The 13,853-nt window shown below is 56.4% G+C and overlaps 1 protein-coding gene across 1 annotated transcript in view; it reads left to right on the forward strand.

Annotated features, from left to right (window-relative positions):
- Positions 1–9,759: 9,759 nt before the first annotated feature.
- LOC309976030 (heparan sulfate glucosamine 3-O-sulfotransferase 3B1) overlaps positions 9,760–13,853 on the forward strand; it is a 38,251-nt gene continuing 34,157 nt past the window's right edge. Inside the window, exon 1 of the mRNA XM_082861473.1 lies at positions 9,760–10,665. Coding sequence (XP_082717599.1) covers positions 10,112–10,665 — 554 coding nt within the window. The 5' untranslated portion in view covers positions 9,760–10,111. The remainder of the gene's footprint in view (positions 10,666–13,853) is intronic.

Genomic DNA, 13,853 nt, shown 5'->3' on the forward strand with positions numbered 1-13,853 from the left:
TGGTCAAACAATTTCCACAAAGAGCTTTTACTCCAGAACGGTGTGTTACTTTCAGCATACTGGTAACCTCCTCGGGACACAGTCTTAGGGAAACCAAGTAAGAGGCAGCTCTGGGTTTTAAAAACCAACCTCATTTTTTAGGTAGATTCACCTTTGTGCTGTTGCACCTTTCAGATGGATACGGGATTGAAAGTCTGATACTGGCCCCTGGAATTTTGAGAGGTGGGCAGACCGCTATGGAGACAAAGCCCACCTTCAATGTCATAACTAATTGTCATGGGTGGCCAGTGGAAGTCAGCATCACTATTTTATACTCATACTTCACAAAAAGTACCAGGCGTTCCTATTTCAAACGGGTTTCCCAAAGGCTCAAAGTTAAGAAATTCATCAAGCGCTCGCTAATGGAAGTCAACAGGAAACCCATCTTCCTCCTAAGGCCAGTTTTTCCAGTAATGCACTTAGCAAAGCCAGGGAAATGGCCGGTGGCGTTTATGACAACGGGAAACTCACTTATCTGTTACTTCAGCCTCTTTGTGGACTGTTGGGAATCGGAGATGAGGAATAGGTTATGGAGGTGATCTCCAGAGGGAGAAGGTGGAAAGTGGAAAAGAAGGGTCGGAAATGGAAGAGGAGAAAGCGTCCATAGTGAAGTGGGTGTGACATTAGAGTCCACACGACACTGTACTCAGTTACTTCCCGCCACTTGAAGAGGGACCGGTTTGAAATACCTGAGAGCTGTACACAGACCTTTGGGAGATAAGTTATAAGAAGCACTGGTGCCCTCAGATACCTCTGAAGATTTTCTCTTCAATTAAAACAGGATTCCTCTCTAGCCAATAAGTAAGGAGGATCTGGTTCAAAGGCTCTCAGGCTGCCACCTGCTACTTCAAAAGCGCTTTCAATCCCCTGAGCAATTGACTATAGGACATTTGCACTCCTGGGTGCGGTTTCTACCATTTTCTAGACATGCTGTCTCTCTCTCTCTCTTTTTTTTTTTTTTTTGCGGTACGCGGGCCTCTCACTGTCGTGGCCTCTCCCCTTGCGGAGCACAGGCTCCGGACGCGCAGGCTCAGCGGCCATGGCTCACGGGCCCAGCCGCTCCGCGGCATGTGGGATCCTCCCGGACCGGGGCACGAACCCGTGTCCCCTGCATCGGCAGGCGGACTCTCAACCACTGCGCCCCCAGGGCAGCCCCATGCTGTCTCTGCCTGAAGGAAGGAGCAGTCTGTGAAGGTGGGCTTCAGTACAGACCTGATGCGTATTTGTCAGCCTTTACGGCTGTGATGGTAGAAGTGGGACAAAAAAAAAAAAAAGGTCCTGTTTTGATGGCTGAAAAATACAGATAGGTCAGGATTTTAAGGGCATTGATAAGGAATCTGGATTTGGGTTCTACGTTTAATATTAAACGTTGAAGTGACTGAAAATTCCCCATCTGTGTTGCGGCAGGTACTCTGCCATCCTATAAACAGGGCCTATAAACTACAAAAAGGTTATCCTAGAAACGTGTAAAAGTACTCTAAAGCACGCTAATTATTAGAGAAATGCAAATTAAAAAGAAAAAAACACAGTGAGCTCACCCATTAGGATGGCCGCTATCAGAAAAAATAAAATAACAAGTGTTGACAAGGGTGTGGAAAAAGTGGAACTCTTGTGCCCTGCTGGTAGGAATGTAAAATGGAGTAGCTGCCATGGAACACGGCGTGGCGGTTCCTCAAAAAGTGAAACAAGAGAATTACCGTAGGATCCAGGAATTCCTCTTCTGGGTAGATATCCAGAAAAATTGATAGGAGGGTCTTGAAGAAATACGGGTACACCCTTGCTCGTAGCAGCATCATTCATCATAGCCCAAAGGTGGAAGCAACTCCACTGTCCATTGATGGATAAACAGATAAACAAAATGTGGTTTATACAATGGAATATTATCCATCCTTAAAAAGGAAAGAAATTCTGACACATGGTACAACATGGATGACCCTTGAAGACATAATCTGAGTTAAATAAGCCAGACACCAAAGGTCAAATACTGTATGATTCTGCTTAAATAGGTACCTACAGTAGTCAAATTCACAGAAAGACAAAGTAGAATGGTGGTTGCCAGGGGCCGGGGAGGGGGAAGAGGGAGTCATTATTTAATGGGAGCAGAGTTTTGGTTTTGCAGGATGAAACGATTTCAGGAGATCGGCTGCATGGCAGTGTCAATGTAGCTAACACTACTGAACTGTACATTAAGAAATGGTTAAGATGTAAAGCTTACGTTATGCATTTTTACCACAATTCAAAATAAAAAGAGAACAAAACCAAAAAAAATACCCTAAGGCAATGGTTCTCAAACTGAGGCACACATCAGAAGCTACTGGAGGAGTCTTGTTACAACAGACTACTGGGCCCCGCCCCCAGAGTTTCGGGTTTCTTTCCTAACGAATTCCCAGGTGCTGCTACTGCTGCTGGTCCAAGGACCACACTTTGAGAACCACTGCTCCAAGGGTTCCATAAAGTGTATCTATTTTTTCTTCCCAAAACAATGGGAATTTGCTGAAATTTTCACCAATAACACCTAGCACCTTTGTAGAAACAACCTCATTCTCATTGAGGTGGAATTTAATCGTTGCCAAACTTGCACAATGTGTCAGGCACGTTATTAGACACCTTATATGCATTTTAATTCAGTCCTTACAGACTAATTCATTTATTCAACAAATACACATTGAAAGCCTACCCAGGGCCCTATGCCAGGTGTTCAGTGATAAACAAAGCAAGTATGTTCCTAGCCAAGGGCGGTGGGGTGTACAGTGATACAGTGAATGAACAAACAAAATAACGACAACAGTTATAAATTACTGAAAGTGCTGGGAAGAAACAAAGTGGAGCTGGGCTCGAAGAAGACCTACTTTTGATAAAATGATCAGACAAGGGCTCTGAAGGTGTGATATTTAAACCGAAAACTAAGGATTAGTAGGAGCCCAGTCATGCAAAAAGGAGGGAAAGAGCCAGTATAAGGAGAGGAATCGGCGTGCGCAAAGGGCACGTGATGGGCATGGGAGGGGGGACTTGGGATATTGAAGAAGTTGATAAAGGCCTGTGGCTGGGCTGTCATGGTCATTGGAGTGTAGAACAAGGTGAGCTGGGAAGGTCGGCAGAGCTGCAGCAGGTGGGGTTTGTAAGCTGCGGTAAAGGGTGAGGGTTTGATACGCGTGTTGGGGAAACGCTGGTGGCTTGTGAGCAGTGTCAAGGAGGACCCAATGGTCACCCCAATCTAACGCTGCTTAGACCTCGTGGAAAATTCAGACAGAAGCATGTCCACTGGATTTGACTTCCGGGGGAAGCAGGGTGTCTTCGTCAGCTCGAGCTGCCGTGACAAAATCCTATACGCTGGTTGGCTTCAACGACAGACATTGTTTTCTCACCATCCTGGCACTGTGAGAGTTCTGGAACAGGCCGGGAAGTCCAAGATCAAGATGACGGGCGATTCAGTGGCTGGTGAAGATTCTCTCCCTGCCTTGCAGACGGCCACCTGCTGCCATGTCCTCACTTGGTGGGAGTGGGGGTGGGAAGGAGGAAAGGGGGAGTGTGTGAGCCCTCTGATGTCTGTTCTTCTTGACAACATGAAATAAAGTATACACTAGTTAATTTTTTTTTAACTTAGAAAGGGTGAAAGCAAATATAAGTGTGTTAATTATTTCTCAAAGCAAGGAGTCAATAAATACTGTCTAGAAGTAAGACATGTAGTTTAGAAAGTTATTTTATTTTCTTCTTAACTTTAGCAGAATCTTTTAGGAAACTGTACTCCCAGGGGTAAAGAGACATTTATTACTTCAATAATGCCTTCATTTTCAAATGGAAGTTATCTATAGTTAGCATTTTTAAAAATTCACACACACACACACACACACACACACACTGACATGGAATGATCACCCATATCATGGCATTACTATTTACTTAATGCTCCCATTTGAAAAAAAAAAGACACCGTAATATATACTCGTTTACTTGTATTTGCATAAAATGTTTAGCAACAGTGGTTGCCTTTGGAGAGAGAAACTTGAGGATCTGGGTTAGAGAGTCATACTCTACTCTGTATTTCTTACAGATTTTTCAGTGTATGCATAAGCTGTTCATTGTTTAAAAAAAAAAAGATGGGACTTCTCTGGTGGTCCAGTGGGTAAGACTCCATGTTCCCAATGCAGGGGGCCCAGGTTCCATCCCTGGTCAAGTAACTAGATCCCACATGCATGCCACAACTAAGAGTTCACATGCCGCAACTAAGACCTGATGCAACCGAATAAATAAATATTTTTAGAAAGGAATAACTGGCATTATAAAGAGGAAATAAGAGGTGAGAAAGTAGGACCTGCACGTGTGTTTGGCTCTGAAAAGGAGCAAAAAACAAACAAACAAAATATATATATATGCACACTGTGTATATACATATATAGGAGTGTGTTTGGATACTGATTTGAACCATACCATAGGGAGGGAGGGACACAGGTCAGGTCGGGTTCCTGGGCGATGCCCTTGGGACCAACACCTGTAGAAGGAAGAGGAGGGGGAAGGCTTGGGCAGGGGCCGATCCCAGCTGTGACACGGGCCCCTCATCCTCTGCCAACTGGGCAGGAAGCCCTCAGAGATGCCGGGAGCCTGCTGGGACGACCAGGCCTTTTCTCCCTGCTCCGTCATTGGATGGGGCCCTCCTGGAAAGGGGCGTGACTTCCGGCCCTCAGTCTGGAGGTGCTGACAGCCGGAGGCCGTGTGCTGACAGCACTCCCGCAGCTGGGGCAACGCGTCCTTCACTAACGGGGTCTGGCTGGCATCCGTGTCCACACCACAGAGACTGGTGTCAGGGACAAGGAGATGGGAGGGGAGAAGGGCTGAGGTCCAGAGCAGTACTGGGGGTCACTGTGTGTCAGGCTGGCCGCAGCTTCTTCCACTGCAACGAGAGGGAAGAAGGAGGGGTAGGAAGGAGTTGGGTGAGTGCTGATGTGCATGGATGTCTGGTGGTAGGAAGGTGTAGACAATCCCCGTCAGCATCTACGTTCTCAAAGAGGCTTTGAGAAATGCTAGAGGGATCAAAGGTAAGAAACGCTGTCTCAGGAGCTGGGGAAGTGGGCCTCCTGGGGACATTTAGGAGAGTTGCGCCCTTATGTGCCCGTGGAAGGCTGTGGCGGGGAAGTTGAAGCAGGACCAACCATCCCTAAGGCACCATCTCTTCCCGCAACTCAGCAGCTCAGGCCCAGAAGGTTGAAGGCAGGATTGGCCTTGCATTTCCACGGCCAGGAGAGCTTAGGCGAGGAAGAGGGGGCTGAAGGCTTCTGTAGGAGAGGAGCTCAGGCTCAGAAGAGGTGTGGAACTTATTCAAAGTCACACAGCCGGTAAGTGGTTGGGAACCAGATGAGAGAAAGTAATGCAGCCCTGGAGTACCAAAGTCAGAGTCCTGGCAGGAAAGACAGGGCACACTCCCGCTGGGTAATGTGGCAGCTACTTAAAAGATGCTGGAGGGGAGAACACAGGGAGGGCATGTGCCTTGACGCTGGAAAGGGGAGGTGTCGTCACCCCCCTAGGCCCGCAGAGGCCAGGCGGACAGCCATTCCAGAACCTGGTGACAGCAAGGCTGTGTGGGAGGACTTCCCAGCAGGAGCTGTGTCTTGCCGGACAGGAAGCCACCAGCCTCTGATGACCCAGCGGAGAGGGATCCTGGGGCATAAATACCTGTTCTGCAGTCTCCCCACCACGCCCTGCCCCTTGGCCGAGGGCCAGGGAAGCTGTGGGCCCAGAGCAGGGGGCCACGAGGGCCAGGGAGCCGGAATCAGCACACGACCTTGACTCCTCTGGACACCAGCCACCAAAGCAATCTGGGCACCAAACTTCTTTTATCCATAAGACAAGAGCCATCATCCCTCTTCTGTGATGTGCAGAGGGCTCCTCTTAGACGGCCACGCGCCTGCGACGTCGCGAGGCGATGTGTCCAACTAAGCCCGGTGGGCACACGGTCCCCGAGGTGCAGTTGGAGCGCAGCCTGGGAAAGGGTTTCCTCTCGGCGGAGCCCTCAGGCCACGCGGTGTCAGATCCCGCGTCTGCCTGGCCAGCCTGAGCTGCGGGCCCGGGCAAAGGCCCGCCTCTGGCCGGCAGCTCCCCGCAAGGAGAGGGCGGGTCCGGGGCGCGCCGGGGACAGGTTCCCTCCTCTGAGCTCTGGGGCGCCGCGACCCTCTCCCCACCGCCGCAGCCGTCGGAGCGACCCCTGCGGGCGGGCATCTGGGCGCAGTGGGGCACAGGGCGGAGCGAGCCTGCAGTCGCCAACCCGGGGCCCGCCTCGCTGCGGAGTCGTGGTGGGGGGACACGGGTTTCGGTGACGGGAACCGGGCTCCGGGCCAACAGCTCAGGCAGCCCAGGAAGTGCGACCCTTGCGGCGGGCAGCTGGGGGGCCGACCCCCGGGGGAGCTGGACGGTCGGTGGGCGGAGCGGCGGAGGCTCGAGCCCAGAACCAGAGAACCTTCAGGCGTAAGAGATCGTGGGCATCTTTCCGGTCAAGTATCCTACTCTACAGGCGGGGAACTTAGGGCCAGAGAGTGACCCGACGGGGGTCGTGGGCAGCAGGACCTGGGGGAAGAGGGACAGGAGGTGGCCCCTGAGGCGGCCTGTGCGTTTCTGAGGGAGAGGGGCTGCCTGCCACGTTAGCCCGACCGAGGCCCGAGGCGAGCACCCCATTAGGTAAGCGCAACAAGCCAACCGAAAGAAAACATAAACCCTACAGTTGTGCTCAAATTCAATTCGCTCCTCTGCAGGTTTCTCGAGGGCAAAACTTCTGAATAAGTTTATCCAGGGGAGCCCTTTCTCCGGGTCTGGGTGGCCGCGTTGTGCTGACGGCCAGGCCCGGGCCTGGGGCACCCCTGACTGCTGAGCCATGATTGGGGGCAGAGGCTCCAGCTGGGTTCACGGTCAGCCTCGCCACCAACTCCGCACAGGCTGGCCTCGGGTTGCGCCTCCGCAGAACCTGCAGCGGCCCCCACGCCTGGAGATTTCGGGGCGCGTCTCTGGGCTCCAGAGCGCAGCGAGCGGACCAGGCGAGTGGGCGGAAGGGTCAGAGCGCGGGGTCACTGTGCAGGTCCGCTCCACCCGCCCCGCCCCGCCCCACGTAACGGTCCGCCTGGCGCTGCTCAGTCCCGGATCACAGTGCGCATGAGGCCGCGGAGCCCAGCTCTGCGCGCTGCCGATTGCTGGGCGGTCGGGGCCGAACGCGCTCGGGTGGCCTCGGCGGCGACTTGGCCTGGAGAGCGCTGGGCTCCGCGGAACTCTCCGGGCAATTTCCAATGCCCATGCCTTTGCTGCCTCTCTCTCCTTCCTTTCACTCCCGGAAAAAGAAGTCCTAAATATAGCCGGCGGACTCGCTCACTCTTTTTTCTTTTACACTGGACTTTGCTAACCCGCAGGACAGGGACCATTTTTGTTAGGATTATCAAAAAAACAAAAAAATTTAAACCATGGCATTCACACCCAACCAGGCCTGAAGTTAGCCATGTGGGAGCTACAATTCGCCTGAACACGCACAAATCATAAACCACTATCCCCTCCCCCCAAATCCACAGAAGTCCACAAACTCTAAGCCGCCTCAGGATAGGAGGGACTTCATTTCCCCCCGAGATAATGTGAATTTGAAGAAATCCTTCGGAGACACTAACATTTTCCCTGTCGCTTAAAAAAAAAAAAAAAGTCCGTCTAAGCTAACGCTCAGAAATATATTCTCATGTTTTAGAAGTTTAAAATAAACTTATAATAAGTTAATGTAATTAAAAAACTAACGGTAGATAAATCACTTCCGAAGAAGGAGAGGGGAAAAGAGGACTGGAAAGAAGATTTCCCTGCGAATATAAAAGGAGGAGGAAATCCTCCTCCTAAATTATTTTCCCCTCAGCCATTCTATAAGAAGATGTCTTGGGCTTGAGAGTTACCAGGGGGTCGCGCAGAGCACAGCTGGGCGCGGGGGCCCGGTGGGGGGCCGCAGGGTCACCCAAACCCTCCCGGGTCGCCGCCCTCTCTCTCGGTCAGAGATGCTCACGGCCTACGGGCTTCCTCTGTGTGCTCCCGACGGAGGGGAGCCGGGCCCGGGGCGGGACTGCGGGACTCGGGACACTACCTCGAGAGGGGACAGCGAGGGGACAGCGCAGCAGGGTGCCCGGGGCTTGGTGGTTCCGCCGCCCGCGCAGACCGGGAAGGTAGCGGGGGCAGCGCTCAGCCGGGGGCCGCGCGGGGGTCGGGATCGGAAGGAACGTTCTGTCCCGGAACCGCGCGGGGCCAGGCGTGGGAGGTCCGCTGGCCCCTCCGGGTCGCCGGCATCCAGAACTTCCTGAGTGCCACCGGGGTGACTGGAGCACCCGAGCTTCCAACCGGAACGCGGGGCAAGAATGCAGCAGAGTTCGGTCACCGCCCCGACCGGGAGGGTCACTTTGCGGAGGAAAACCCGGGAGACAGGCTTGGAGTGGACTTGAGGTGCAACTCGGGGATCGATTTGCTCCGAGTTGACGTTTGACTTAGAAAAAAACATCGATGGTAAAAAAAAAAAACACCACCTAATAATTCGTGTAACAGGTCAGCAAACCGAACCGTCTCCTAAATGAAGGCGAATGTTCGCTTTGATATTTATTCATGGGAAGGGAGAACATTTTCTTCACCTAACGTCCTCAACACCCTCATATCCGGACAAAACTTTCTACACGTGACTTTCACACTCACTTTTTGACCAGAAAAAATTTCCCCCAGCCTTTAACTCCTTGTTAATTTCTCCCTTCTTTCTCGAGACTTTTCTTTCCTCAGCACTTTCGGAAGCGAGGAAAGAATTTTTCCTGAGGATGGTTTACACCGACCCCAGTTAACCGGCAGCTGGAGAGAGATCAACTCCTGGCAAAGAATAAGAAGGAAAGACTTAGGGCTTCCCTGGTGGCGCAGTGGTTGAGAGTCCGCCTGCCGATGCAGGGGACACGGATTCGTGCCCCGGTCCGGGAAGATCCCACATGCCGCGGAGCGGCTGGGCCCGTGAGCCATGACCGCTGAGCCTGCGCGTCCGGAGCCTGTGCTCCGCAACGGGAGAGGCCACAACAGTGAGAGGCCCGCGTACCGCAAAAAAAAAAAAAAAAAAAAAAAAAAAAGTTTGACATCGATTTCCACTTAAACTTCCTAAACCGGTGCCAGTCCCGGAAGGGTCCCCCCCTCCGAATCCCGGCGTGGGGTGGGCGGGCATCTCCGGCCTGACTCTCGCTCCTCCACCGCCCTCCCTATTTCTAACACACGCACACACCACGATCCCGCCCGCGAAACATCTGGATGGGGACTCGCGTCCCCACACAGGGACAACTGCAGCCAAGGCTGGCTCCTGGGGAGCAAGTGCGGAAGTGCGCGCGGGAGCCGGGGCGCAGCGCTAGATCTCTCCAGCATCCTTCCTTCCAGCTGCTCCTGTCACCAGCCGCCTGGCTCCGCCCCTCGGAGCCCGCCCCTTGTCTCAGCCAATAGCAACCCCCGACTGCTCTCCACTGCTCCGAACCCTTTCCACACCCCCACGTTCCGTGAGCCGGTTGGCTGTCGAACCCTCAGCGGAGCGGCTGGATTTGCATGGTGCTCCGTGTTTCTGGTAGGTGGAGCGACCCGTCACTCCCGGTGGCCGGGCCCGCCCACTCTGCCTGGGTCCCCGGCTCTCTTCCTGCGCAGTTCTACTTCGCAGCCTCCGCGGGGAAGCGCCGGGGCAGCAGTCAAGGCTCGGTTCGCAGGACCGCGGGAAGGCAGCCCCGGCGAGCGGCCGTGCAGCGCGCACCGTTTGGAGGGGCCCGGGCGCGCGAGTGAGGCGCTCTGCTGGCCCCGAGCGCGGCGTCGCAGCCCCCGACCAGCAGTTGCCGCCACCCGACTTTCGTTCCAGTTGCGGCTCCTCCGGGCAGCATGTCAAAAGCCGCCGCCGCTACAGCTGCCGCCGCCACCTGGGGAAGAGCAGCAGCAGCAGCGGCGGCCGCGGGCGCGCGGGGGCAATAAGCCGAACCACTCGGCGTACAGGGTACTCTCTCCGCGCTCACGGCTCCGGCGGGACCCGCGCCATGTGCTGAGCCATGCCCCTCGCCGCGCCCGCGGGCAGCGCATGGGGCAGCGCCTGAGCGGCAGCCGATCCTGCCTCGATGTCCCCGGCCGGCTTCTGCCGCAGCCGCCGCCGCCCCCGCCACCGGTGAGAAGGAAGCTCGCGCTGCTCTTCGCCATGCTCTGCGTCTGGCTCTACATGTTCCTGTACTCGTGCTCCGGCTCGTGCGCCGCCGCGCCCGGGTTGCTGCTGCTGGGCTCGGGGTCCCGCGCCGCCCTCGCGCCGCCGGCCCTGGCCTCAGATCGCGACGGACCTCCCTCGAGGCTGCCGTTCCCGGCGGCGCCAGCCACCCAGTTGGCTCCTGGCGGGGAGACGGCCGAGGGCGCCGCGAGCCAGGAAGAGCAGAGTCCCGAGGCGCCGGACTCCCCCAGCCCCATCTCTAGCTTCTTCAGCGGGTCGGGCAGCAAGCAGCTGCCGCAGGCCATCATCATCGGCGTGAAGAAGGGCGGCACGCGGGCGCTGCTCGAGTTCCTGCGCGTGCACCCCGACGTGCGCGCCGTGGGCGCCGAGCCCCACTTCTTCGACCGCAGCTACGACAAGGGCCTCGCCTGGTACCGGTGAGTTTCCCCGGCAGGGCCAGGGCTGGGGCCTGGGGCGCCAGCCGCGATCCCGACGGGCAGAGGAGGGAGACGTGGCATGTGCTGGTGGAAGTGACAAGGGTACAGCTTCGGACCACCGGGGTCCGGGAGGGGCCGAGCAACGACCGCGCGGTGCTGGCCCGCAGCGCGGTACGTACGGGGTGCGCTGGGCTCCGCTCTCACCACAGTCCGGAGAAACTTCTCGAGGAGCTCTGGGGGCTCAGCGGCCCACGGTGCCCAAAGATTAATCGGGCGATCTCTCCTAAAAGAAGGAGGGCAGTGACTGCGACGGTGTTCAGGGGAGCGCGCGACCCTCTAACTGTGGCCGCGGCCCAGACGAATCCAGCCAGCGTCGCTCGCATTTTATTTTTCCTCTCGGATCCGGGACGGTCTGCGCCCCGCCGGTCGCCGTCTGCGCCCCAGACCAACTTCTAGAGCAGCTTATGCTGCCCAGATGGGGATGGGGTGAGAGCAACGCCGTCCTGCGGAGGCCAAGGGGAGTCTGTTCACCTTCCAAAGTGGGTCAGACCGGCTTGCGGCCGGGCAGCCTGGGCTCCGGAGGGTGAGCCAGCGGGCGCGTGGCGCGTGGAGCGGTGCTGGTCCCTGTCGGGCAAAGGCGCGCACTGCAGCCGTCCGGAGGCGCGCGGCTTTGAAGGCTTAGCGGCGCCTGGGGCTCGGCCCTCCCGTTTCCGCCTCCCAGGCCGGGGTGCTGAGAGAGCCAGGGCAGGGAGGCGTGTCTCCGCGGGCCCTTGACACTAAAGGGTGCAAAGAATATTCGGGGCCCATTGATTGAGAAATGCGGGTTGCCCAGAGGTCGGGGCTTCTGTAAAGTCGGTTCTTCGGTCGGGTTGTGGGTTCGGTTCCAAAGGGACAACGGCCCCTCGGGGTCATAATCACTACCCCTGCTCAAGGCTTCCCGCAGTCTTTGGGGTGAGCTGTGGGGTCGCTCGAGTTTCCGGTGAGGCGCGGGTGGGCCCGCGGTCCAGACTCGGGCCTTGGGAAATCCTGTCGCCAACCAGGGGCCAGGCCACCGGCCCCCACCCCTTCTCCCCGGTCACCATCTCCGAGCCCCGCAAACGTGACTTCCTCTAGCCCCCGGCACCCCTCCAGGCCCAGTTAGCCTCCAAGAGGGTGGAGACTTCGGAAAACAAAAGGGGAGAGTCGAACCAAACCCCATTCCCTGCCCGCAGCCCCTCTTTGGGGACCGGGAGAGCTTGGAGGATAAAAGGGGGCTGACCGAGCTGATTAAAACCGCTCTCTTCCCAGCCTCGCCCTCCCCCTCCCTTTTGTCCTAATGTTTTTATTATTGTCAGGAGTTGCCCAAGTCTCGAGGTTTAGCCAGCTGTGACAGTCACCCTTCCCACTGTCCCCGGGCCCTCGACACCGGTTGTTGCGAATTCGAGCTCTGGAGCCCGAGCCTGGGTCCACGTCCGGGCCCTGGCAGCTGGCTTGTCGCGCGGGCCTCACTGCTCTCACCTGTGCAATGGGCGGCCCGGTTCTCCGACGCGCGGGTCAGGTGCCTGCCTGGCTGGCAGATGGGGGCCTCTCTAATTGCCAGCTATTGTCATCGATCGTATTGTTGTCATTTCTGCCACCACCAATCCTCCTCCTCGGATGGCGATGCCGGGGGCCGGGACGTCAGGCTGTAACTAGCGCCCGTCCAGGTAGAACCCACCGGAGGCCGGAGGCAGCCGGGGATTTTCTGAGATCAGACGTAGTGGGGGCCGGCCTGGGAGGAACTGGCAGGAAAAGAACTGACTACTTAATGTCGGGCGGTTCTAGAAGCACCTGGGTTGGGCAGTGGAAGTCACCACAGGCAGATTCGCGCAGTCTCTTAGGCGGCCGCCCTCCACCTGCCACGTTCCTTCTGATCGACTCAACAACGCAGAATAAAGAACGAAGTCGCCCTGGAAAGGCTGGCGGCGCGCCTGCAGCGGGGAGCGCAGCCCGGGAGCTTCGGGCGGGCGGGACCGGCGCCCGGGGCCGCTCGCATCGCGGCCCGCGAGGCGGCTGGGCTTGGGGGGCGCTGGGGCTTGGCCGGGCCGCGGGGAGCGGGAAGTGCATCCTCCTCCCGAGCCGCCTCCCTACCCTGATGATCCGGACTGTCTGGGCCCGGAGGCCCAGGGCCCGCGGCGGTGACCCCGCGGAGCGCGCGGATGGAGGAGCGAACTGCAGACGCAGCGGCTCGCCCGCAGAGCTGCGATCCCGGGCTGCTCCAGCCGCGCCGGGCGTGGCCGCAGGGTTAGTGGTTTTTTGTTTTTCTTTTTGTTTTAAGGAAAAAAGAATAAAAGAATCTTTTCAATGCCATCTGCTTAATTACAACTTTTAAAATAATTTACAATATTCTGGATGTCTGGGCAAATGTGTGGACTTAATTATTTTGAAGGCGGCCGTTTTAACTTGAAAAACAGACACACCGGAGAAGAAGCCTGACCCAGAAGGCTTTTCCTAAAATCCGGTGTCTAGGGAGCACCCTTCGCCCTCCTCCCCCCCCCCCCCCCGAGTTCAGTCCGCGGGGCCAGCTGCTCGCCAGAGGTGCGCTGCTCGGCTTCATCTGTGCAATCAGGCAGCAGATTGGAGAAGAGTATAAATAGTAATTAGCCAGAGTTGCAGTTCAGAAACAAGTAGTTAAAGCAAGTCCTCGACGCTAGAAAATAGGAGACAGGAGAGACATCTTGAAGGCGTTAAACAACTACGGGCACGGATGGTTGAATCCGAGGGTCAGCGTCGTCGTCGGCTGGAGAATGAGATCTTGCCTATGTCTGAACGAGTGATTAGTAAATTTCATCGACTGATACACAGCCCGGCTCCGGGCCTAACCAGTAACCCAGGGCCTGGGCGGATTTGCTTGAAGTCTCCCCAGTTGATTGTAGTTCCTTCCACGTGGCAGAACTAGACGCCATCAGCCCCAAAGAGACGGATCGCGGTGGGATGGAGCCTATCGTGGTGGCCACGCGGAGCTGACCCGCCACTGGCCAGAGGGTGGGCGGTTTGCCGCTGCCTTCCCCCGCTGCAAAAATCAGACGGTCCATCAGCCCTGGAACCCGAGTTTGTTTTAGTCTGGGACGAAAACTCTTCCGGGTTTACTTTTCCAGTTCATCGTCCAGCTCACTTTTGAATCAGGCCTCCCAAACTGAGCAGGTACTTACGAGGACCCCACGGAGTGG

This window comes from Leucopleurus acutus (assembly GCF_964270905.1).
Source record: "Leucopleurus acutus genome assembly, chromosome: 19".
Classification (NCBI taxonomy): domain Eukaryota; kingdom Metazoa; phylum Chordata; class Mammalia; order Artiodactyla; family Delphinidae; genus Leucopleurus; species Leucopleurus acutus.